The sequence below is a fragment of the Catharus ustulatus genome, chromosome 10 (assembly GCF_009819885.2).
Source record: "Catharus ustulatus isolate bCatUst1 chromosome 10, bCatUst1.pri.v2, whole genome shotgun sequence".
Lineage (NCBI taxonomy): Eukaryota > Metazoa > Chordata > Aves > Passeriformes > Turdidae > Catharus > Catharus ustulatus.
Window position 1 is genome coordinate 11,428,945 of NC_046230.1, and position 24,989 is coordinate 11,453,933.

Below are 24,989 nucleotides of genomic sequence, written 5' to 3' on the forward strand. Positions count from 1 at the left end.
TAGAAGACAAACCAAAATCACTTAAAATAACTGACAAATTATCTTACCTGGTGTAATACAGTTGGAGTCAAATCTGGCTTCTGTAGGGAGAGTTTCTCCCTTTTCCAATGCCTTTTTTATTTTTTCCTCTGCCTCTTTTGCTGATCTAAAACAACACAGCATTGAAGAGAGAGTACAGAACAAACCATCTTATCCAAATGTTAATATCCTAAGTACAGTTTTTTGGCAAAATAAATAAATATAATTTTTAGAGTGCTTAAGAAATAAAAAGGAGAAAAATTAAATTCCTGAACAGAATTTGAACTTCTGATACAACTAAGGTGGCTTACAACCAGCACTTTTTTCACAGAAATGTGACAATCTGTCACTATTCAGATGCAGTTAGTATTTAGATTACCAAGGTGATCATACAACGGTTGATCACAATGAATAGCTATTAACCTTGAAACAACAGGAATATCTGTAATCTGAACATCTGAAAATGCTACCCCAGAACAATAATTGTAACACAGTTAAACAAAGCAGCAAGTATGGAATTCCAAGGGAGTCACCAGTGAACTAACAATTTAATCATGTCCAGGAATAGAGAAAACTAACAAACATTATGCCAGACTTTCTTGGTCAAGAATTTCCTAAACACTTCTGAACCAGAAAGAGAAACCATCAAAGTCTTAGGTTGCTGTCTGGCTCTCACTTCTGTTACAAATTTCTATTTAGAACTCTTAATCTCTGCTTCCCCTCAACCTCCTTTATTCCTTAAAGAAAAACTTATATCAAAAATCAAATCACAAAAAAATCCAGTTTTGAAAACGTTTTCTCTTGTTCCTTTCCCACAGCTTGTTTATGTTGCATTTCACTCACCATCCCTGTACTGTCTGACCACTGGCTTTTTTTCCTTAAAGCAATCTTAAAAAAGCTTTCAAATCTCCCAAAACATTACTGTAATTCTTAATCTACTTGTAGCTCTGTATCTGAGCTATCTTGGTAACTGGTATCAATTGGAAATCAGTTTCATTAGAAACTTGACTTTTTCTATGACTTCCACTACAGCTACCAAATAGGTATATCTAGAACAAACATTCACAAATATGAAAGACACTCACAGGTTATGAAGCATTTGGAAACATCTGCAAGAGCTCCACTGCAGAGCTGTGTCACAGAAAATTTCATAACAAAAAGTTCCCCTTGTTACCAAGTGCCACATACACAGAGAAAAACTTATGTATCAAGCAAACCTTCCTTTTGGAATCCTGATTTTAACATTTTACAGGTAGTTACTCTCATTCAATTAAAACTACCGACAAAGGCACAACCACTCACAATCCCTTACTTTTCATGGCTTACATTTCAGTAAGGGGGTTCTTTAAAGTGTTCACTATCCTTAAGACAGAGGAGTCAGAGCTGATCTTCTTACCTAAAACGTCTCCCACGCTGCTGATTCATTTTTGCTCTTGGAGCTACTCCATCAACAGCCATGAAGAAAACCTTTCTTGGTTTAATAATGCGAAATAGTACTTCCAAATAGTGAAAAATATTGGCAAAAATCTTATCTTCTGAGATTCTGAAGTGGACATCATCATCATTTGGATGTGAACACTGGTGTATAATGCCATTCATGTCCAGGTACAAGTTGTCAAATTCTGGAATCTACAAATGCCACAGTTAGTATCACTTGGTGAATGCAGCCACTGCCCAAGGCACACCTGAGAGCCCTCTGGAAATGAGCTGAGGTGTGAAGACCTCTGTGGAACCTCCTGCACACCAACAGCAGAGTAAGAGTATCTAGACCGGGTATGGGTTTGCCTGCACACGCAATCTGTTACTATGATTTTACGCAGTGAGCCAAGTCAGCTGAACAGATTCCTACTTTATGCTAGCTGTTTCTGGAACCTCAGGGCTTTTGTCCCTGTGCTCAGACTATCTTCTAAATTGTAAAATGGAAAAGCAAACTAAAACCACTGTTTTCAGGAAGGGTTTTTTTTTTTTAATAAGCCTCCACATTTAATCGATTCAACCTTTCACAGCTGCACTACAAACAATAAAAACTACAAAACTGAGTACAGAATTTCCAACAATATTTCCAAGCAAAGCTGGCTTAAGAAGCTTTAGAGTTCTCCCCCTGTTCAGGAGTTCCTAGTCCAACCACTGCGTGCTGTCTCTTCAGCTATGCTTGCAAACATCTTGGAGTCTAAAGAGAGGCAATTAGACCCAAAAGCAGAGAATTGGCAATAATAACATAAACTTCTAACCCAGACTTTCTTTTTCCTTCTAGTTCTCTGCTCTTCTAACAGCCTTATCTGTAGCAGTTACACTTTCTTTTAAAGGAAAAAGAAAGCCTTCCTAAATGTACACAAGCAACATATAGAGAACAAACACTGGTAAATGTATGACACAAAGGAGCCAGTACTACCTCTGTGTTACCAAAATGCACCACAAGAGCAACTGGCATTAAACAAATCTATTCCTTAATCCCCCAGTAAGACTGTTCACAAATATCCCCCAATCATCACACCCAGGAAAAGGCTGCCAACTTGTTACAATTTTCTATAGCACTGCTGCTGACATATCTTTGAAGGTGCCTTGTTGGGCTTGTATTTATTCTCCAGATGCAAGAGAAATGTAACTGTTTTAGAAAGAGGAAATGGTGAAGAGAAGAAATCAGAGGCAGGATCAAGAACGATCCCCACTCAACTGCTGTAACTGGTCTTCTGTTGCACATCGTGATCTTCAGGATGGTTAAATTCAGTAACCAAACTCCTCTCAATGCTTTCAGATAAGCGACCACAGGCAGCATTCCAAAGAGACAAACACTAAAGCTTTTATATGGAAGCAACATACATAAAAGATACTATGTTTTCTTCACGCAGTACAGCTATAATACGATTTAATAATGCTGTTTTACATAGATAGGCCTTTAGGCCTTTTAATTTGTTGGTTTGTTTTTGTTGGGTTTTTTTTTTTGTCTTAGCAGATACTCTTAAATGTCAGTCTGTATTTTCAAGTGATCTGGAAGGGTTAAGTCTTGTTTATTGTTTATCTTAAGAGCTCTAACTGCCTCTTTCAGGAGGCATCAAGGGTAGCACCCCCTGCTGCCATCCTCCCTGGTTAGGGCACACACTGCTGCCGCCTCAGCTTGCCACAGTTCTTCAGCACAAGTTTAAAGATGTGTGAGCAGCCCAAGCTTCTAAGAAAACAGCAGAAAAGGCAGCATAAACTCCTGCTGCCTCACTACACAGATGGCATTAGACACTTCAGAGAAGCCCAACAAATCATAAGCAAAGACCTCAGCTTTGAAAACTGCTTTGAAACGAGCAGGAAAGGCCAAACATCCATGCTGGGAATCACCTGAGCTGGGCATCTTAGTTACACTGACACAACAGCTATTTAATCTTTAAAAATCACAAGTGTTTAGGAAAAACGTATTAATATTCAAACACACTCAATTATCACCTATCTCAGAACATCCTTTTTCAATCTACAAAATCCCATCTATGACACCAGTTGAAAACGATAATTACAAAAGCTTGTATCAAACAGGTACCAAACATGACATCTCTGAAATGATGACGTCTTTGTCCAACTGTTCGAAGTATCATTTACGGTTTTCGTTTTCCAGGCTTGAACATACTTCCCTGTTTAGCTGCTAACACAAACTGTCCGAGCAGGCAACAAGAAGGAAACACAACAGAGCTGTAAAACCTGTCCCTCGTCATTGCCACGCCATTGGCCGTCAGCAGCTGTAACTTTTCTGAGCCCAACAAGGAGTAAACTCGGACCTCGGGCTCTCCGCGGCTGCGAGGCCGCCGGGTGCTGAGGCAGCACCGCGGAGCTGAGGGGACGCAGAGCGAGGGGAGCGAGCCGGGCACGGCCACGGGCGGGGAGCCGGCAGCTCCCCGGGGGAACAGCACACTCTGGGTCCGGGACTGCTGAAACCATCGCCGGCCCCCAGCCGCGGGCTCCGGGCACTGCTGCCCGCCAGCGATCGCCCAGCGCCGTCCCAGCACTTTCAGCTGCCCCGAACGACGGGTCCCGCTGAGCTGCAGCCGCCCCCTGCGCTGCCGGCGAGCCGGCCGGGCTGGGACTCGGTCCGGCAGGGCCGCCCAGGGCCGAGGCCCGCGCACTCGTCCCCCTCCCTTGTCCCGCCGAGGGGCCGGCCAGGACCCCCCCGGGACGGGCCCGTGTCAGGCAGCGGCGCTCCAACCCCAGCTCACCTGATGCTCCTTCAGCACCTGGCTGAGGCAGGGGTACCGCTCCGAGATCCACCGGTAGAACTTGGGGACCCCCATGGCCACAGCTCCCCGCCGCCCTCAGAGCCCCGCCGGAACCAAACAGCGCGGGCCGCGCTCCGCCCTCCTTCCGGCGCGCCGCGCTGACAGCGGCCGAGCGCCCGCAGCACCGAGAGCGAGCGGGCACACAGCGGCGCCGGAGCGGGGCGGGCCCGGCCGGGGCGGGCTCGGGGCGGGCTCGGGCTGGCTCCCGCCCCTGGCCCGCCTCACCGCCGCCCCCGGCATGCAGGGCCTGGGAGCGCAGCGAGCCCCGGGAAGCGTCCCGCTCCCCGCCCTGCCCCGTGTCCCGCTCCGGCGGCAGATGGGATCCCCGCGCGATGGCAACGCCCGGCGCAACAGCTCCCCGGGCGGCTCTCTGCGCTTCGATAACTGATAAGGCCTGGGAAAAACAACAGAACGTCACCACTCAAACACAACACCGCAGAAGACCATTGTATGTTCCAAATATTTTACTAGGAAAATTCGCCGCGTTTATGGGACAGTGACAACACTCCTAGACAAAGAAACAAACGCCCTAAAAGCAGTTGCAGACCCATTATGTTACTTTCCCAAACATCTGGATTTCAACTGAATGGAACAAACACTCGAGTGACACACCACAGCGTGAGCCTGTGATTAAAACCTATCAGTGTTGTCTCCAAGAATAGCAGAAAAAAAACCACTGTACAAAAATTCTAATGATAGCCTACTGTAAGTTAGAAGGGTATAATTTTTCCCTATCTCCCGCACTCCTCATTTCCCTATAATTTGGCTGCCTAGAAAGCAAGCATGCTTGTAAGTTAGCATTTGCCTTTCAACCATATTTTAGTCTACTCTTGTCTGTGTTAAAACACCTTTTCTGAAATGGGGTCTGAAAAACACTCCCTAGAGCCGTGCTTTTTCCAGGGGAGGAAGAGGGGCTGTGCAAGCCTCTCAGGAGCCTACACAGATGTTACAGTCACAGCTACAACCACCTGCCTGCTGCCCTGGCTTACAGCCACGCTGCCAGGGACCTCCAACTCCCAGCTTTGTGCCGTGTCCTTCAGGAAGGTTTTTAGAGCACTGCATGCAATGGCTAAGGAAACAGGTTCAGAGCATGGTACCACTTTACTCATGGTAAGATTTAAGATCCCAAGAGCCTTCCCAGAGATAGCCAGGCCACGTGGAAGAAGGCTGAAGAAAAGTCTACTGCTGGAAAAAAATACTAATAATTTTTAGAAAGCCCTTCTGAATAGGAGTACAAAAGTTGAAATAACCACTTTACATCCTATCAGTATTATACTTTATTGTTGTGTTTTTTAATCTAAGCCAAATGAGAAACATCTTTACAAAAATATACAGTATTTTATAGATTGCATCTTTCAACATCATGAAAATTTTTCATATAGTCAGAGTAAGAGCCTGACATGGTGTAATTTTTAAGCAGTTCTTATGAACTGCCTTCTATGTGTGTACAAAAGGTAAGTCCTAACACCTTACTCATCTGCATTCATAACATCCTTGCAAGGGCACTGTACATTTTACACAGATTTTGGAAGACCATAAGCCTGTTCTTTTGCTTTCAGACAAAAATCAACAGAAGTAACAAGGTACCACTGATTGATTCCTTCCCAACAATATTACAGCTACAGCACTTGTGGATGGTATCATTCCAAAGGGAACAAATTTCACATATATGGAGCCCAGCCCATATACATCTGGCAGAGCAGGTTGTCATCACTTGCTTCTTGAATGAGGTAATGAACATGCCCTTCAATAGATAAAGGTAATCCTTTGATTCTGTTTCTAGTCTTAATGACACCTTGCAGCCGTTGTTCTATATCAAGGACATGGGTTTTGGCCTGGAAAGAAGAAAAACAAAAAGGTACTATTAATGAACTTCCACTTCTCAAAACAAAACCAGTATTCCTTAGGATGTGCTTGAAATCATATTATAATTTAATACAAAATCCAGATGCCTATACCAGCTACATAGAAAATAAAGGCTACTCACATTTAAAAACAACTCTCTTAGAATGGATATATTATTGGTCAAGCTATAATTTTTGCCTTACATTTTTACAGTTAAACACTACCAGAGAAGACTGACAGAGCTATATAAATGTATTTGAGATTTTTTAGAAAACTTTATTTCATACAATTACTTGCAAATAAATGCAACATTTTCCTAGCCTTGTTCCTGGAATTCTGGATAAAATTTAAGTCTGGAAAATTCAGGTCAAAATTATGAGCAACTGAAAATGAAGAAGTCAAATTAAGGAGGTTGTGCTGAGCATGTCAAAATGAGCTGTTCTAAGACCCACTGGAGTTGCTAGTTCACACCAATTACACTCATACCTTTTCTTTTAAAGCTCAAGCATAACGTTGGCACCTCTCCAGAAAAAACAGTTAACATATAAAACTATGTGGGTGGTATTGTAAAAGAAAATTATGTAGACACAGCCAGGTTAGTAACTGAAGACCAGGAGATTTTCTGTGCTCAAATACCCCACAGAAATTCTTTGTTGTGATAGTTTCAGTGATGTAATTTTTCCTTATCTTAGCTGTTGTGTTTGTCAGTGCTCTCTAAGTATTACCTGCTATTACACATTTATTTTCATTAAATAGTCCTTAAAAATATAGAAAGGGACAAATCAGAAATTCTGCACAAGAAGAAGATAATAAAAAATAAGCTGTACTTTGGATGAATAAGACAGTCTTCAGCAGCAGCTAATAGAGAAACAGTATGAAATTTTAATTTTAATCATGTAATTCTTGATATGTACCAAGACATGTATTCAGTAATAAACATCCAGTCAGGGAAAGCACAAAAATACACATGGAAAGGACTCCAGATGTTACCATCACTGTAAATCTGGAGGACAGTACAAGTGAGGGGTAACAAGATCCATTGCTTCTACTGATCTTGTCCTTGATTTAGTAACAAAAGAGAATTACAGGTGGTTTTGTTCGATTCTTTAATAGATAAATAACATTTTTTATCAGTATAAAAAATCTCTTTATAGATCAAAATTATGAACAGAAAGATAATAAAGAACAACCTGAGAAATTTTTTAATGGAAGAAAAAAAGAGATTAAGTTTCAATTGGGAAATATGTAATTCATAACAATAATGGACATTTGACATTTTAATACCTTAGGTTGTGTTTGTTTTAAACTCACCTTTTCATTGACAACTTCTCCAGTTTCATTCACCTGGGCTTTTGTATTCCCTTTAACAGGTTTACTCCATTCCACAAGAGGATCATGCAGAAAAGTCTTTAGGACACTAAATAAATAAAAAATTTAGAAAAGGATATGATACATAAAATACATTTAATTGTCAAAACACAAACATTGACAGGAGCCTGTAGTTAGTGCTGAATATTCATACTGCTTTATATTTAGCTCCATATCATGGTCAGAGTGAGCTGCAGGACAGGCATATGCTGGAACTGGCATATTCCCCAGCAGTCACTGTTTCCCACGTTGAGACTACAGCCAGCTTTGAGGCGTTTGTAGCAAAAGCAGCTGCCCTACCTCATCAGAGGCTCCCTCTGATCACGCATCAGCCTCAGGGTGACTTCACAGGCTCTCCGGAAGAGACCTTCTGTTCCCATGGGACCCATCCCATTAACCATGTTGTGAGTGAGGCGGAAAGGAACGATTTCCGGAACTTCAAAAGTTTCTCCCTTTACGTTGTGAAAAAAAGGTATGTCCAAGTGTTTTAAGCATTATTAACATTTACATTGACTTTAGGTTTTTTCCTCCGTCTTTGTCAGTAGCAGTTTCCCAGCTGGCAAGAGATGTTTGCTCAGCTCACAGTCGTACTCAGATAAGGGGAAATTACAGTGAATAAATAATAACTTGTCCAACTAATCTTTTTTTCCCTGTTTTAACACACTAATACATATAAAATGTATTAAATTTTGTTCTTAAATATATATTTATGCTCTGTAGTCTAATTGCTAAATGCTAACTTTAATAATATGCAAGTTAACTTAAAAACATATTTTTTAAAATAAATGTTACACAGGACAATTTAGACTTACTTAAAAAATAACAGAAGAAATAACCTAATAATATTTCTACCTCACTTACCTGAACTAAAAATGCCACATTTCCCACACCAAAAGCATCTTTCAACTGAAAAACCAAAACTCCAAATCCCAATCTGGCCACAATCTCTGCTGTTTATTTTACAGAACCTTTGGAAATTTTGTGCTGAATTTGTGTGAGAGAGAACAAGAAATTCTCTACAGCAGCAGAATTCTGAATTTAGCAATTACAGTTTTGTTTGGAGGGTGATAGTGGAGAGAGAATAGTCACAAAATATAAACAGTCTAAAATTTGGGCTGTTTCAGTGTATCCATATCAGGTGATCTGATACTGGCTAAATAAAAAAGTTTGTTTTCATTGAATGTAGCAGACAGGATGATTACATCCTCTTTATATATCCCAGGCTTTTTTGGGGGTATAAATACAAGACAAAGTGAGGCCAAGAACACAATGGGAAAAAACCCAAGACAGTAGAAATGTGTAACTTATATTAATACAATATACAGAGCATATTGAGCAAGAGGCATTTCTCACCTTATTGAAAAGGCAGTTGAAATCCACATGCACACACTCCCCAGTGAAAGAATCAAACAAGATGTTCTCCCCGTGGCGGTCCCCCAGCCCCAGGATGTAGCCCACCATGGACATGACGGCAACCGAGCGGCAGTAGGCTGACCTGCTGTTGTACCTGTGGAGATACAGCAGGAAGCTCTGAGGCACTGCCTGCCTTAGCTCTTCTCATCCTGGACTCCCATCAGTTCTTAGGGAAATACACAAGGTAGATGTTCTTGAGCTGCCACTCACCATGAAGTAGGGTCAGGAAATGTTCTAAGAAACCATTCATGAAAGACAGGAGGGTGACGAGGCAGAAGGACCTCTTTGAACATTTTCAGCTTTTCAGGCAAAGGTGCTGACTTTGGAAGCATGTGCTGCCGCAGTTCTTTCCCAGTCATATAGATACCTGCAACAGACTTCCTCAGTTAGGCAGAAGTCCCCAAATACAAAGCCTAATATGCACTATTACAATATGGTAATTTAAAGAGAATAAATGTCTCCATAAAGTTGAAATAAATTATCAAATGAAAAATAATCTATAAACCATGTAGGTTGTGGGGTACAGGAAAGTTTTACCCAAAACTTTTTTTGCACTGATCAGAAAGCTGCTTTGTTACCAAGAAATTAAAAATAAATTTTATCTTTCCTCTGGAAAGCTGCTGTATTCTTCATCTTGATTTAATTGTTTATTATCTTAATTATCTCACACAAATGAACAGAAATGAAAAATAACAAATCAAATCTAAAGAAAAAGTTTGCAGTATTTTTTATTATTCAGTGCTGCACACACATCCCCATGCTGCTGAAACAATTTACATCACTGTATGTAGGAAAGTATTAAGATACCTCTGGTATGAGTCCTTGTAAAGGATTTGTTCATTCCAAGCAGCAAGCCTCTTCCATTTAAGAGCAAAAGTCTACCACACTTATGAATGATAATATATTACAGATAGATAAAAATACATGTGACTACATCTTCCTAGAATGCCCGACTCTTGCCATTTGTTTCATTTACTTAATAGATACAAGCCCTTTAAAAATATCTAAAATCTTTTACTATAGTCAAATCTATTTCTTTACCTTTCTCCTTATAAAGTTTTATCAGGATATTTCTAAGACCAGCAGTGTTATTCACCCACTCAATTATGCCACATTCATCATTTAATGGAATCACTGCGTAGGTGCGGATGTGGAGCTCTCGCCTACGGGACTCTGCATCTTTTCTTAAGCACTATTCACAAAAGGAAAATGAGATTAACGCATAACACAGATAGGATCATAATGGATCTATAGCATTTACATTCTATCTATAACTACTTTCCAATCACACAATCTAGAATTTATAAATCTAAGCTTCAGTCAGTCTGAAGCAGGTGAAATGAAAGCAAAATGTGCATCTGCTCTCCAAAATAAATTTAAAAAAGAGGATTTTTACAATAAAACAGTCAAATTGTATAACTTGTACATGGCTTAAATCCCTGAAAAGCAATATTTGAAATAAGTGTTTTAGTGTTTTAGAGATGCTGTCATTTGCTTTAACTTCACAAAGAAGACCTTAACCTTAAGCATATTGCGGAAAACCAAAACACAAATAAAATAAGAGGCATGGCAACACCTTAGTATGAAAAGATTAATTTACCTATGTTTTATAAAATATATTAGAAATTACTAAATAAGAAATATTAAGCATGACAGCAGAAAGTCTGCAGGTATTTATTTATTGTAAATAACCTGTCCTATTTATTTTTGCTGGAATAAGCAATTTTTTTGGCAGAACATGGTAATTTGCTATTGTTTTCACAAGTCTGTAAGAAGTCATACTGTACCAATTGCTACTGGTTTTTCCTGAAATAAGGTATTTTGAACCAGTTTACTGTTCTGCCAATGAGCTTTATCTCAAGCTAAATTGCCTTTTTTTCTTAGATAGCTCAGTGTTCTGTCCTGGCCAATAAGTAAAATGCTCCTGATTGTATAATTTATCAAACCTTATTAATAAGGGAGTTGAATTCCATGAGCCGACAGTCTTTTCTTAGATCATCTTTTGGCTTGCACATCATAATGTAAGATTTTCCATCTGAACCTTTCAAGGTGATCTTTTTCGGCTTTTGAAGTGAAGCAAGAATTTCCACCTAAAGAAAAATGAAGTTCTTTACTAGTATCTGTATCAGATTATCTGAAATAAAGTGTGTAATTGTAAAAAACCACTGCAATCAATTGTGTTCACACTTCCATGGCTCTGTAGCACGTTAGCCTCAGACCAAAATTTTCTCTGAGTGCCAAGGGGCCACACTTGCCTCAGGCTGCTGTGACAGAAGCCACTCAGTTTCCACAAAAGTAATTATGGACTTTCCCTACTCCTTCCTCCCATTTCTAGAGAACAGAGATGTATTTGCAGTTATGTTTGTTTAAAATCAAGTGAAAAAGCAGGGGCCAATGAGAGCCTTACCGCATCATCAAAGCCTGCAATGTAGGCCCAGCAGCCAGGAAAAGGGTCATGGTTAGCATGGGTACCAGCAATTGAAGGAAGGGTTGGTATCATTACAGATTGTAAGGGAATGAGAATTTCACTGAATGTGTGCTCTTCTACTAATCTTTTCAGTGCTTTGAAATGAATACTCATGCTTAATGTTGAGCTGTTTCCATCAACCTTGAAAACATAAAAGATCAAAGTTAGAAATAACATTAAAAGTTAACAAACACTAAAAATAATACTGCCCTTTCACATTAACTAATAAATAGACTAGAATAATAAATGCTAATTGTAATAGGAAGAACAGCAAGCTACATTTTAAATTAAATAATCAAGAAGTAAATATATCTGGCTGTTTTGACAGACTTATTTTTCACTTTGAATATAAATACAGAATAATGAAAGAATTAACTAGTTCTACCTTTATTATGAAGCTAATTTGTTCATAAAAGCACAACCACCCTATTTTTACAGTAAAACTCTGAAAATTAACGATATGTGAAAGTATGAAACAATGTAAAGCCCATGCAGTGTTAAACAAGCCATTATGGACAGAAATATTTTACAGTGTGCTTGATTTAGAGCTATTTTAAACATTTTAAAATTTAGTGCCATTTCTGCTAAACAGCAGTAATATTATTAATTAACAACATTTAATTTTTATATATAGTAATTATCAATACAATAAAATATTATTAATAAAATTATGAATTGGCTAATGAAAGCAACCAGCAGCAGCGTTTGCATGACATTCTTGAGTAATCCTATGACACTCATTAATTTGTTTATTTTTTATTTTTGCAGGTACCGGTTTGTTGCAGAGTTCCAACAGCTTGTCCGTAAGGCGTGTGGCATCCCCAATAAATTTTCCTAAAGATTCCTTCATGTGAATTGCTCTGTTTAGAATTTCCTTACATCTATTGACACGCATAGGGTAAGAGGACTGGAAAGAAAGGAAAGTTAAAATTTATTAAACAATGAGTTAAAGAATCCCCCCTAGTAATTAAAATTCTTTCCTCTATTTATTGCTTATCATATTAAATATCTGGAGAAGGATGTGCTTCTGCTGAAAAGCTGAAGTGGTACTGTTGATGTGGAAGTTACCTCTGAAACCATTCTTGGGAGTCCCATAACATAAAGGCCAATATTCAAGAATATGTCAGTGTATCCTGAATGTTATTTCACCAGCCTGAAGATACAGTATGCAGCACAATTCCCAGTCTGCTTTGGAATGACCTTACTGCCAAGTAATTAATTGTACATCTATCTAGTAAGTTGATTCTTTGATTACAGGCCTGTAAGTACTATAACACAATTAGTAAATTCAACAAAATCTGTTGCCCATAACTACACAATTCATCAGTTATTTGTTATTCAAATTTCCTTTCTTAATACACCATGCAAGTCTGGATGCATATTAGCATTCCAATTTGAAACATTTAAACTGTAATATCTGAATTAAGACTGCAATAAAATAATTTGCAGTGATGGCATTGATATCCTCTTCTACAACACGTATCACAACAAATGAAACTCTCAAATCCTTCTTATCAGCTTAGAGTAGAATAGGTTATATTTATATTTCTGAGAAAAACAGTTTTGTAAACGAAATAAAGGTGTAGCTACACGTATCAAGGTACCTTGGACACAGCAGTCATCATCCACATCGCTTGCTGTGGATAGGCTAAAAACACTTTGGCAACAATCACCATCAGAACTGCAAAGACTTCATCATGAGAATGGCAGATTCGGGAGATGAGCTGAGAAAAGGCTGTCAGGAACTGGTAAGGCGCCAGGTGATTTGTGTGCTCTGTAATCACCTTGTTTATTTTCGCCAGATCATTTTTCATTTGAACACGTTCTGAACGACCTGCTGAAAAATGAAAAGAGCATATTCCTGGTTCTCCCCACTGGAAATGGAAAGTCATTTAAATCAAGTCTATAGAATCATTTTGTTGGCAATTTCATAAGCCAAAAAAATTAAATGCAACAAAAAAGCTCCTACTGTAAAGTTCTTTTTAACACAGCATACAGTGACTGAATACATACGCTATTTAACTAAGCAGAATACCAGGAAATGAAATCTCCTTATAGATCAAGGAGCACAACTGTCTGCTTCACTCCAGACCTGCAAGCAATGTTTGCAATTTTCATTTGTACCAAAATCTCCCACCCAAAGTGCATCTGTGGTGTTAATTTCACTTGCCTTCAGGCTCCTGCCTACAAGATTTTTTTCCTCCTTCATTTCAGTAAAATGAGGTGGAAAATTTCAGTAAATTCCTTAAAAGACTGGAACCAAAACAAATTGAAAAAAAAGCGCCGAAGTCTAACACTTTACCATAGCAAGTGCACACGAAACTACTACTTATCACTCATGAGACACCTTAAAAGTGGTGATCAGGGGCATGCAAGGATTTTCCCTGAATCTAATGACTTCAGTTACCCAAGGAACAATGCTGTCTCATTATATATGTGAAAAAAATCTGGAGTATAAATTAAAATAATTAATATTCCCCTGCATAGTAACATCCTGTATTTTACAAGAATAGTAGTACTTTCTTGTTTCTATATAACCTCAGGCAATAAATCTAAACAAAGAATTGTAAATATACTTCACTGTCTTTCAATCATCTTTTCAAAAGAATGACATGGGAACTATGTACTGGGAAAAAATGTTCTACCTTTATCACATTCATATGCTTTTGCTCCAAAGTCCAGCCATAAAGACAGCATTCTTGGCATTGACTGATAGATGAATTGGTTTCCATACTGTAGAGACCTGTGATTACATGTTTAAATCAAAGTATGTTAATGATGTTCATTAGAAGTAATACAAATTTTACATCTCATTTGTTTAATATTCCATTCTAACTTTAGAAATTTATTTCAGCATTGTAATGCATTTGCAACAACCAAAAATAAACAAAGGGTTTGTTTTTATTACTCAAAACCACAGATTAAATAATCAACTGTCTGACAAAAGACACAATTGCTCAGTCAGAAATAAAATTAATTATGTATGAAAACAAATATAGCATTTTGTTTTACAATAGTGCATAAAAATTGGAGTCAGTCTGAATTGGTGAAAGACACTATATTCCTACATAAATGTTTTGTTCCCAGCATAATTGTCATCCTTTTATAGAAAGTAAGCAATGTTCCCCTCTAACCTCCCAAAGTGATGAACTATGTATCTAATCAGATCTCCTTGTTTTTCCATCTTGTTGTCAGTTACCATCGGCATTAATTTATCATAGTATTTGGCAAGGTAAAAATGTCCATCTTCCCATTCTGGCAAGAAAACTGTAACATCCTGCAACAAAATAAAAATGAGATAATTACTTCCGAGAGAATGCTAACCTAAAATAAAAAATTTTTAAAAATATTCTCAAGAAACAAGAAACTTGTATTAGTTATGTAGTGCTGAGTACATGCAAAAAAATTGTTAATTATTAACCCTCTAACTCCAAAAATTCTATTTTTGCCTCAAGATAATTGCCTCTACAAACTAGAAGTCTGTTTTTAAAATACCTTTTTGTTTTGGAGACAGACAATTCAAGACAGAATGATATGGGATTCCTGAACCTGATTGATTAAAATCAGGTTCCTGATCCTAATAACTCAGTACTGATTTTCTTAGAGCTTTTTGAAAAGTGAAACAGCATGATGTTAACAGCTGGACTCAATGATTTTTCTGTCCTTAATGAATCTATGATTCCATATTTTTCACATTTCTGTTTCCTTTCTAAATCATGATGTTTCAAAGAAAACAAAAAAACTGTGTGACATGTATTAGAAAAGAAATAATTGGTGAGAGGTACATCCCTTCTCTAGTAACACTGGTTTCTTTCCTGTGCCAATACTTAGCAGAGAGTACCGAGTGTTAGTGTTTTCATAGAATTTGCTGGAATTTAATTTGTTTCCATTATTTCTACCTTCATTTGATTTGATACATTTACATTTTTCTCTAAATGACTTTGACAGAAGTATGTTATTTAGTAAGACACCAGTAACTATTAACTGTATCAAATGCTAAAACTTGGACAGGAGACATGCTGCTTTTAAGGAAGCATAAACATCTTTAACAGCATAAACATCTACTCTTTCAGGAGGCAATATTAATCAATGCCAAAAAGTATTTCACAGGCATCACAAGATGAACCATGCACTGCTGTGTTAAGAAGACCATACCAGTTGTCCCTTGTCCTAATTCTTCAGAGACTGGAAGCACATTTAAATCACAGTTACAAGTCACTACCAGAGAGAGAAATAACACTGAAGAGTAGTGCAATGGATCACCAAGTCAACTCTGTGTATTTAGAGTAGTCCATGTTTTAGTGAGGAATTCTAATCTGTGCAAGCATGAGAAAAAAGCCATGCTTCTGTAACTTGTTTATTTTAAAATAATTGTATGAACTGTAGTCTTCCCTGTACTGATGTGTTACATTAAACCTGGTTAAGACAGGTAAATCTTTACAAGAACTGCTTCCCTCCTACACATCAATGCATTATTTAATCCCATTTATGTTATACTTGGTTGACATCATCAGGAGCAGAACAACAGCTTACTTAAGGAATACCTTATTACTGAAAGCTCCTGCTTTGTTAACAGTAGTATTCCAGATTACCTTATATTTTTTCATAACTGCATTGCTTTCAAAGTTAGCAGTTTCTTCCATAAATCTGCCCACTAGCAGCATTGCCCGACCATGGATGAGCTGATTTTTGCTATTGGAGGGTGCTTTATTTTCAGGGAAGCATAACTCAACCCCCTTCTGGAGAACAATTAGTGCTTCATGAACTTCACCCTAAAGGAAAGACAGAAAACATTTTATACACTTTAAATAAGAGAGATGCAAAATTTTGCTCTTAGAGTTGTTATTCTAGGCCATGCTGGCTGTGGTAACTGAATATTGCAAATGCTTCTTGTGTTTTGTCATTATCTCAGCATTGTTGTATCTTTAGGTGTATCACAATAATTTCTGCTATGTTTGCTGCCTACTGCTATTAGTTAAAAGGAAACATTAAATTATTAAGATAATTTAAATTGCGAGGAAGGTCAGTGGACATAGAACAGGGCTGACCAGCACCTGGAGGATCAGCTGCAATGTGTTGATAGTCCCAGCAGACATATCTTACTTTAAATGTGCTGATTGTGTGCCTTTTCTTTCTTGAAGAAAACTAAAAATATCATTTTCCTGCATGCAGGAAATGAAATTCTGTTTTTGTTTTCCTTACCTTGGACCAGAGCCACTTTGCTCTTTCTACATAAAGTTCTGAGAGCGTTGATTCCCCAGCATTCAGCAGAGCATTATAGGCAGTCTGGTGATGCCCAGCTTTCCTTGCAACTCTGGCACTCTGGAGCCAACACTGACCAACAAGCTCACTGTAATCCTGGCTGCAGGGACATTTTTGCAGAAAATGAAACATTTCTATTTTGAATGTTAGAAGTCATAGACTACATAACAACAATTTAAAACTACTTTAATACATTTGTTTCAACTTTTTTCCATTTAGAACTAGGAAAAAATACATCTTTTCCCTGTTTCTTCTTCTCTTTCCTTTAGACACCACTTCTCCTTATTTTGGAGGTACATAATATTGGAGGACTACTTCTGTCTACAACAAATTCCCAGACTTTTATCTTCTCTCTTCTAACACACATATGGAAACCCAGAGTATTACTGACAATACAGCACAGACAAGGAACAGTCATGCCCTTACCTTTTACTGAGACTAAGCAAAGCCCTTCTCAGCGCTAAAATGGGTTCTTTTGCTCTGTAAGAATTTTGGGTCATTTCAATACGAGCACACCAGTTCAGGGAATCTCTATTGTGGTCACCATCTGGTTGCTGAAACATTGGCCCAATACTGTGTTCCAACTCACACAGCATATGTAACCTGTGTTAACAAAATTGGTGAGAATTGATTGCTGTTTGAGACACATGCAAATTTTACAAAGTCTTTGCAATTTTCTTTTTAAAAGCTGGCCCTGTAAGTAATGTCACACAGTAGGATTTATTCTAAAAAGCAAAATTGCAGCAAAAGCAAGCACACAAAATCAAGGATTTATAAACTGAATAATTTTTTCATCAATATTCCTTTGCCAAAGTGCTGAACAGCGAGACAGTGTAGATCACTCAGAGAGGAAGTCAATCTTTAGAAAGAGTATTTCTATCCATTACTTTCAGGAACAATTCTTCAGAAAGTCTGACATTTTCAACAAATATCATTTTAAAAGCAATATACTTTTACTTAAAGTGAAGTTATTTATTTATTTAAAAATACCATTACTGTTACTATCTGTCACTGTAAAGATGGAAAGCTGAGTGGTTGTAAATGCCCCACTTCTCACTGGCAGAGAAGATTGGGTGCAAATATAGTGGGTACATCTGACAGAGAAAAAGTGATCCTTGAAAGGCTTCCAAATAGCCTGGATCAGTGGCTAAAAGAAACTACTTTGAAACCCTTCTTTCTCAATACCCAAACTTCATTTCTCCAACACTGCAGAAATTACCAACAGAAGATAGAATGGAGAAGTAACTAAAACATGTACTTCAGCTGGCTTCAGCCAGTATCTTGCCATAAGGATGCATTTACAGTGCAGAGGAAGTATTAAGTCTTTTTATTCAAAAAGGCTACTCACTTTTTAGTCTACTGAAGCCAAATTAAAAGTTTATTAATAAAGAAAAAAGGGATGAGGTTTAATTCTTCCTTGATAAAAAAGGGAGTGCTTTTTCAGCCTCCATACAAATGAAAAGCAATGCTTTTAAGTTAATGGAGTTACTGGCCTATTTGTACTACTTCATGCATGGAACTCATTGCTGGTTTTTATTACCTGATGTTTACATTTGCTTGCTAGCTGATTTGGAAAGACCATACCACATAGTTTTATTGTAAATGTTTTCCATGGAAGACAAAGAGAAATTCCTAATTAATCAAAGGTTTTCAATGGGATGAATATAAAAAAAAGGTGACAAAAATGTAGCATTTACTGTAGAAATGCAAAATTCTTGCTGCTGCATACTTGATTACATGATTTCTGAATGTAACAATAGTGACATGAAAATGAGAAACCTGATAATGTGTTCATATCCTCGCTGATAAGATCCTCTTTCAAAGCTTGCTGCTGAAAGGGGCACAATTTGTTCTGCTCGAACAACCTTGAGGGTCTCATAAAAAGCTGCTTCATTTTTCTTCTTGGCTGATAATAATAAATGTCCCAGTCTGACACTCCAAGTAGTGGACTTCACATCTTTGGGGAGAAAAGGAAAATTATGCTTCTTTAAGCAGCTTAACCTGAACATGCTAATTTGTTTTAATATACTACTGGAAAAACAACTTTTTCTCAGAACTAAGTACTTGCATGTTGGTAACACGGTATAATTTAACTCCACAAGCCGCCCAGCCAAACAGACTTAAAAGATACATGCACTGGACACTTCTGCTCAAAGACTATACAATCAAATACAGTTACAAAATCCAGAACACAGTTAGAACCAACCTTCCTACCAGTAAAATCCAAACCAAATGACAATAGCTGCCCCTAGATTCAAGATGATTAAACTAAAACATACAATTGTTCAGAAATGCAACGAAGTATTAATACTTCTATGTTATGATAACTTACCTGAAGCCAAATAATTTTCCAGTAAATCCCATTGTGATAGTTTCCAGGCTGCTTCCACTCTGTAAGTGTTCAATTCAGAAATCCATTCAGACCTATTAAAAGAAAACAAAGGCAATACAATTTTGCGCTGCCTCCTCTCAGCATATTAATACTACATTATATTAGCAAGTGTTCTTTACATAAAATTACTTGAAAATAGGCAAGATAAGCTTCCTTCTAAAGAAAGTCAGTAAAACCAAAGGACATGCGCTGATAACAAATAAGAGTTGCATCCCACAGATGCAACCTCTGAAGAGTGTATTTAACTTTTGTGGTACACATCAACAACTGTCGGCTTGTAATCCATCAGCCTATTAGACTACAAAATACAAATGGAATCAGTGACATGGGAAACAATGCAAAAATTCTATCTAAGAAATTAAAGCATATACCAACAGTGTTCACAGTGAAGACAGGAACTACGAAAATTTCTGAACTTCTTGAAGTAAATAATTTATAGATAAAGCAGTCAAAGTTTTCTAGCTTCACGTTACTAATTCGATTGTTTAATTGAACGAATCAAATGTTTGATAATGAGCAGAAATGGCTACTGAGAGAGATTTATACCAGAGCTTCATATTATTGAAATGAACTGTGTCTTAGATGCTTACAGTACCTGTTTGCAAGCACTCCATTGACCTGAGTTATTACAGCAGATAACTGACCAAGGCCTAACATGGACTTCACTGCACCATGATAGTGAATTATCTAGAAAGAGGAAAAAAAACCAAAACCCCACATACACATTATTGAAATTCATGGCAATCTGAAGAAAGAAATATGTTCATTTGTGTGCTTTGTGAATATAAAAAGGCATATCTAATTGCAACATGAGATAAATGATTATTCAAAAAATCCAGTAAGAGATTTGTTTCAGTTCATAGGCCACTTCCAACAGCAATAATTATTTAGCAACCGGCACAACAAACACTTAGATTCTTATTTTATTTCAGTATTCTGAAGAAGGTTTTTTTCTGTGAGCTAAGATTAAAAATAATAATATTTATTAAAAAAGAAAAAAAAAGTTACCTGATCAGGTTCCAGTTGGATAGCCCTATCATAGCAGGCTGTTGCATCTCTTAACAAGCCAATACTTTCATGTTCAAGGATTTGTTCTTTGAGAGATGGCTCTGCCTTCCGAATGGCGCTCACCCCAGCCACTCCATCTGGCTCGTGCATAGCAGCATACAATTTCTATATTCAAACAGAATTGGACATGGCCATTAAAAGCAAGCAGTTATTTTATAGATAACTTGCAGAATCAGAGAACTGCATGAACATGGAGTACACACTATTCTGTAGAACTCACTGGCGATAAATTTTCATGGAAGATGTCAGATTTGCCAGGCTTCTTCAAAGTTGAGCCCTACTTCTGCTTAGTATACAGTAATATTTATGATCTCATACTATTGATAGCATATCACATAAAGTTACCTGAAATCATCTGTACAAAGAGCAAAATAAATATCCTATTATTACATGATAGCATAAAGATGATTACTTTTGGTGAAAAAGCAACATACTAAGTTTTTTCAAATTTGAAATGCCACAGGAATACAAACCATAGGCAACCACAAACAGGATCATCCCACAGGTTAAAATACTTCTTAAAAAGATTTTCTATAATTTGGAACACCTTTAGCATTGGTTCTTTTCCTACTTTCGAATAGGCCACTTGGAATTTCTTGAAATGTATTTTGGCACATTTTTTTGCTGTTGTTATTATAGTTGGCTGTATTTTCTGGCAAAAGGTACAGAGCCAATTTCAAAGCAATAAATGTTATACTGTCAACATTTATTTTCAGGAATTTACAATCTTTTGTTATACAATAGAAAGCCATTAATTCCTTTTCATATAAAAAGCATGCCAAGCAAGAGAACCTACAAAATATTGCTGAAACACAGATGACTAAACATTTATATTCAACAAGTGCCCAAATAAATCTTTTCTTCTTCCCATGACAGAGAATTTGACCAAACTTTATTCATCATACACATTTTCATCTTAAAATAGAAGATAAAAACCAAAAAGAACTTCAGAACCTGAAGAAATCCAAGATGTTCCTGAATATTTTGTTTCTTCTCTGTTATAAATGATTCAAAGTGCATCACAGCCCTTGTGTAAGCCTTGGAACGAAAGGAGGCCACAGCCAGCGTGTCCTGGGGAATGAGATCTAGAAAACGTGTCACATTTTGATATTCTCCATAGTCTTCACTTGATGCTATTGAAAAAAAGACGTATTAAAAAGTTTGTGAATTGAGGTTTCATTTATAAGAATATCTTATGCATCAAAATTCAATTAACTCATTTAACAATTTAGTGAGATAACTGTACTAATTAAAAAACATGGTTTTCTCTTCTGTCAACAATAATTAATTTAAAACAATTCCAGTGAACTTTCTACATCTTGCAAGACAGCACAGAATACTATATATTGTACATAATATATAAAATGTAATATAATATTATATTCAGTTAAACTGAATGTTTAGAAAACTATCAGGAAATTAACATTTCTTCATTCAAATTTCCTATCTGTATTTCTTGCAACAGGTATTCAGGACAATCCATTTGGGGTGAAAGGGGTAGAAATCACAATATGATTACATATTATACTAGTACAGTATTTGTAAATGGTCATACTGTGAAGCTGCAAACATGAAAAAAATACTTCTTTGAACAATGTAAATGCCAGTTAAAATAAAATAAGCATTCCTCACTTTTTAGATCACTTCTGTCTTTGCTAGACTTGCCAGTATTTTTCTCAGCAATGAGTGTTTGAAACTTATGTCTCGCCCACTGAGTGAGATGATCCAGCATGGAGAACACTGTCTGTGTGCTCAGCTGGCTCAGATCAGATGCACTGTCCTCAAGTCTCCTGCTGGACTGGTCATCGTGTTTCAGAACAGCCATGATCTCCATGTAAACCTGCACAAAGATAAAAGACACAAGTGCCACACCCACAACAAAATAGCAGGAAACAGTAATTAAGACAAAAGTCAAACTAAAATACTAGATATTTTAAGTGTATATTTTAATAATTTGGAGATTATTTTCATGATCTATTGTGCCACATAAAAAGGAAGAAATGGCAAACCAAACAGCAGCTGTTGTCAAGGGATTCACTACAGGGAGAAAGTCTTGACGTTTCAAGACACAACAAATGCTACTGCACCTCTTCTACAAATACAATACTTCAAGATTTGGTATGAATACAGTTATGTACTGGTTATGAGATTTCAGATCTACTTTTTTGCTTCTGTTTAAGTAAATATCATGACAAAATATCTGCTTCTGTTTGCTTTAGTCTATAAAATATGAGTCAACACAAATAACAGATGCTTATTGTGGATGTACTTGCTCACAGAAATCATCACACTCCTCTGCACACCCACAATATTTAAACGCAGATATTTTAACTGTGAAATTTCAAATTAATGGACTGTAAGTTATACTTTCCAGTATCTTCTGACTCCTTTGTTTCACCCAGGACATGCTTTACAAAGAGTCCTTGCAAACTTGCATCTCTCTGTACATGCATGTGCTGCTCCCAGTAAAAGTAGCAGCACTTGGGCACTTGCACTGACAACCCAAGCAAACGGAAGGAAAGCAGGATGACTTCTCCCCCACCCCTGCTTTCCTACAACACATCTACAAATCCTGCTCCACATGGATCTGGCAGCTGAATAGTTTATCCACTGAAACTGTAATTGTATGCAAAGGAGAGGAAAAAATTATGAGTCTGAATTCTTGCAATTACACAAGTTCAATTTACTGGCTGTTTTTGTTGCACATTTCCTCTTTGTACCACTCCAGTTGTTGATGTTACTGCAGTCATAATTAACCACATAGTATCTCATCCTAGGCCCAATTGATGGAAATCTGCAGAAAAGCCATTCCAACACAAACTCCTATGAGTATATTCAAAACCCTGTCAGAAAATTTATACTATTATTTATATTATTAATACACAAAAAGGAGTTTAACACCTGAACAATTTATTCATTATCAGCCTACGGAGCTGAGCAGCTCTTACGAAGAACAGCTCCTGACCATTCCTGCGAAAAACACTACTATCTTAAAAATCTCACCTCTTGTTGATCCTCTTGACTGCACCCCAACAAAACATAGACAAGGATGTGTGGAAGCAAATAAATTGTCACTTTATAGTCATTTTTCATCATAATACTGCAGCAATCAAAAACTTTTCTGGCAAGATCATGTCGCACCTATAATAAAATATTATTTCCAGGAAAAGCATCATTACAAAAGTGCAAATACATGAACAATCAACAGATTTCCTTCTGCTGATGAACACAAATTCTAGTCCATCAAATAATGAACTCCTACAGTCTCCTACAGAAGGTTCATCAGACTTAAATCTGCAACAGGGATGCCAGATGGCAGCTGCTATTACATGTTACTGATAGCACAAAAAGACAGGTAAGCACTGCTTACATTTCCACTTCTCCATGTGTTTTACACTATTTTGAACTTGCACTAGCCATAGAAAAACCTTAAGGCTGAGAGCCTACCACTACACTCAGCCTCTCTTCTGCCCTTAAAAGCCTGCAGAAAGTAGGATATTATGAAGACATTCACCTCTTCTCTGTCTGAAAGAGGACAGTGTAGTTACTGAGCCATTGTAAGTCGATTCCCTTCCATTTTTGGTGGGTCACTTAGATATTGGAAAGGGAAAAGAAAAAGAAGATACAAGTACTTTTCATGTGCTGGGACTGTGGAGCTACAGAGAAATCTTTCCAAAACTGATAAGGTAAATCCAGAAGCATTTCAGGTACTTTCATAAGCATTTGTCAGTGCCTACGGTTTCACAAAGAGCGTCTGAACAAAAGGCAAGTTTCCTTGATTTTTAGCTTTGACACTGCCTGTGAAGCCTCACCAAGAACCAGTGCTGGGGAAGGGGAGTGCAGTACCCTGCTGAAGAAGCAGGAAAGTCCTGTAAGAGGCCTGTAGCAAACAGACATATTCTCCCATCCAACCCTGACCTGCAGAAACTGAAATGAGGTTCAAAGAGTCTTGCTGTCTTGCAAAGAGCATTACAGAAAGATTTATTTTCTTACCTTTGTTATAAGATAACCCGCCCATGTTGCTGACCAATCTGCAAAATTAACACCTAATTTGCTTAAGTAAATTGGCTTCTTCACCTTAGACCAGTTTACAGCCTTCTGGTAACTCTTGTACCTGTAATTTTGAAATATCCATTTAATGAAACTAACTTTTAATTTAATACAGTAAACAATAGCACAATGTTAGCTATGAAATTCCCTCACTGGAACAGTATTAAGTTCTGTCTTCTGTATCTTTAAAAACAGAATTAAAACCCCCACTTTCAGTAGTAAACATCTTTTATTCTAGAGCTTCTTAAGATGAAATATGACATAAAAATTCTCATAACTTGTTAGGTTATTTGAAAGTATATTTTAAAGTGCTATTTGTAATCAGCTTTAAGAATTGGAGTTTGATTAATATTTGAGTATTATGTTCTTGACAGGAAAAACCCACAGCATACACAAAAGTCGAGAAAGGCAAAAAAGTCTGTTTTCTAAAAAGGTAAAGCTTATTGAGCATGGTGAGCATGACTATGAGGAAATAGCAGGGAAACATTGATTATTTCAAGTTAAGGCACCAACATAATTTGAAGTTTAATTTTGTTGAATTAACGATAAAAATAATGTGAAGAAAGTAAAATTAAAACTGAGTGAGTTCCTCCTACTTCTATAGAAGGCAGGAGTAATAGAGTGTTAATAGATTTGAGTAGAGGGGAAAGAAAACAAACAAAAGCTTCAAAACATCATATAAGTCACTGATCTAGGGACAAACAGGCAGACCTGGGCAAAGTATGAGCTCCAAGTTTTGCTTGTTTGATTTAGAGAGAATTACATTCGAGTACATGCTAATTCAGCTTTTAGTAGAAAGACCTTATTTCAACTTTGTGTATATATATATATATTTCACTCTTCCCAGAAGAGT

General features: G+C 37.3%; 2 protein-coding genes across 11 annotated transcripts in view; both read right to left on the reverse strand.

Annotated features, from left to right (window-relative positions):
* Positions 1-4,336, reverse strand: part of XRN1 (5'-3' exoribonuclease 1) — a 37,646-nt gene extending 33,310 nt beyond the window's left edge. For all 7 annotated transcript variants that reach the window (XR_004418818.2, XR_004418819.1, XM_033068356.2 and 4 more), the window contains exons 1-3: positions 4,212-4,336; positions 1,415-1,647; positions 48-145 (exon numbers count right to left, since the gene is read on the reverse strand). Coding sequence is in view for 5 of the 7 variants with exons in the window: in XM_033068356.2 (XP_032924247.1) it covers positions 48-145; positions 1,415-1,647; positions 4,212-4,286 (406 nt within the window). In the remaining 2 variants the exon portion in view is untranslated. The remainder of the gene's footprint in view (positions 1-47; positions 146-1,414; positions 1,648-4,211) is intronic.
* Positions 4,337-5,524: 1,188 nt separating this feature from the next.
* The window catches only part of ATR (ATR serine/threonine kinase), a 73,880-nt gene continuing 54,415 nt past the window's right edge, over positions 5,525-24,989 (reverse strand). For 3 of the 4 annotated variants that reach the window (XM_033068509.1, XM_033068510.1, XM_033068507.1), the window contains 23 exons: positions 24,080-24,200; positions 23,090-23,227; positions 21,719-21,926; positions 21,041-21,219; positions 20,027-20,191; positions 19,614-19,705; positions 18,959-19,050; positions 18,406-18,583; positions 17,053-17,229; positions 16,567-16,726; positions 15,957-16,136; positions 14,499-14,641; positions 14,010-14,107; positions 12,969-13,201; positions 12,137-12,271; positions 11,305-11,505; positions 10,844-10,987; positions 9,939-10,089; positions 9,108-9,264; positions 8,838-8,991; positions 7,785-7,936; positions 7,428-7,533; positions 5,525-6,106 (listed from right to left, as the gene is read on the reverse strand). In XM_033068509.1, the coding sequence (XP_032924400.1) occupies positions 5,933-6,106; positions 7,428-7,533; positions 7,785-7,936; positions 8,838-8,991; positions 9,108-9,264; positions 9,939-10,089; positions 10,844-10,987; positions 11,305-11,505; positions 12,137-12,271; positions 12,969-13,201; positions 14,010-14,107; positions 14,499-14,641; positions 15,957-16,136; positions 16,567-16,726; positions 17,053-17,229; positions 18,406-18,583; positions 18,959-19,050; positions 19,614-19,705; positions 20,027-20,191; positions 21,041-21,219; positions 21,719-21,926; positions 23,090-23,227; positions 24,080-24,200 (3,538 nt within the window). In that variant the 3' untranslated portion in view covers positions 5,525-5,932. The remainder of the gene's footprint in view (positions 6,107-7,427; positions 7,534-7,784; positions 7,937-8,837; positions 8,992-9,107; positions 9,265-9,938; positions 10,090-10,843; positions 10,988-11,304; positions 11,506-12,136; positions 12,272-12,968; positions 13,202-14,009; positions 14,108-14,498; positions 14,642-15,956; positions 16,137-16,566; positions 16,727-17,052; positions 17,230-18,405; positions 18,584-18,958; positions 19,051-19,613; positions 19,706-20,026; positions 20,192-21,040; positions 21,220-21,718; positions 21,927-23,089; positions 23,228-24,079; positions 24,201-24,989) is intronic. The other variant, XM_033068508.1, reaches the window with a different exon arrangement.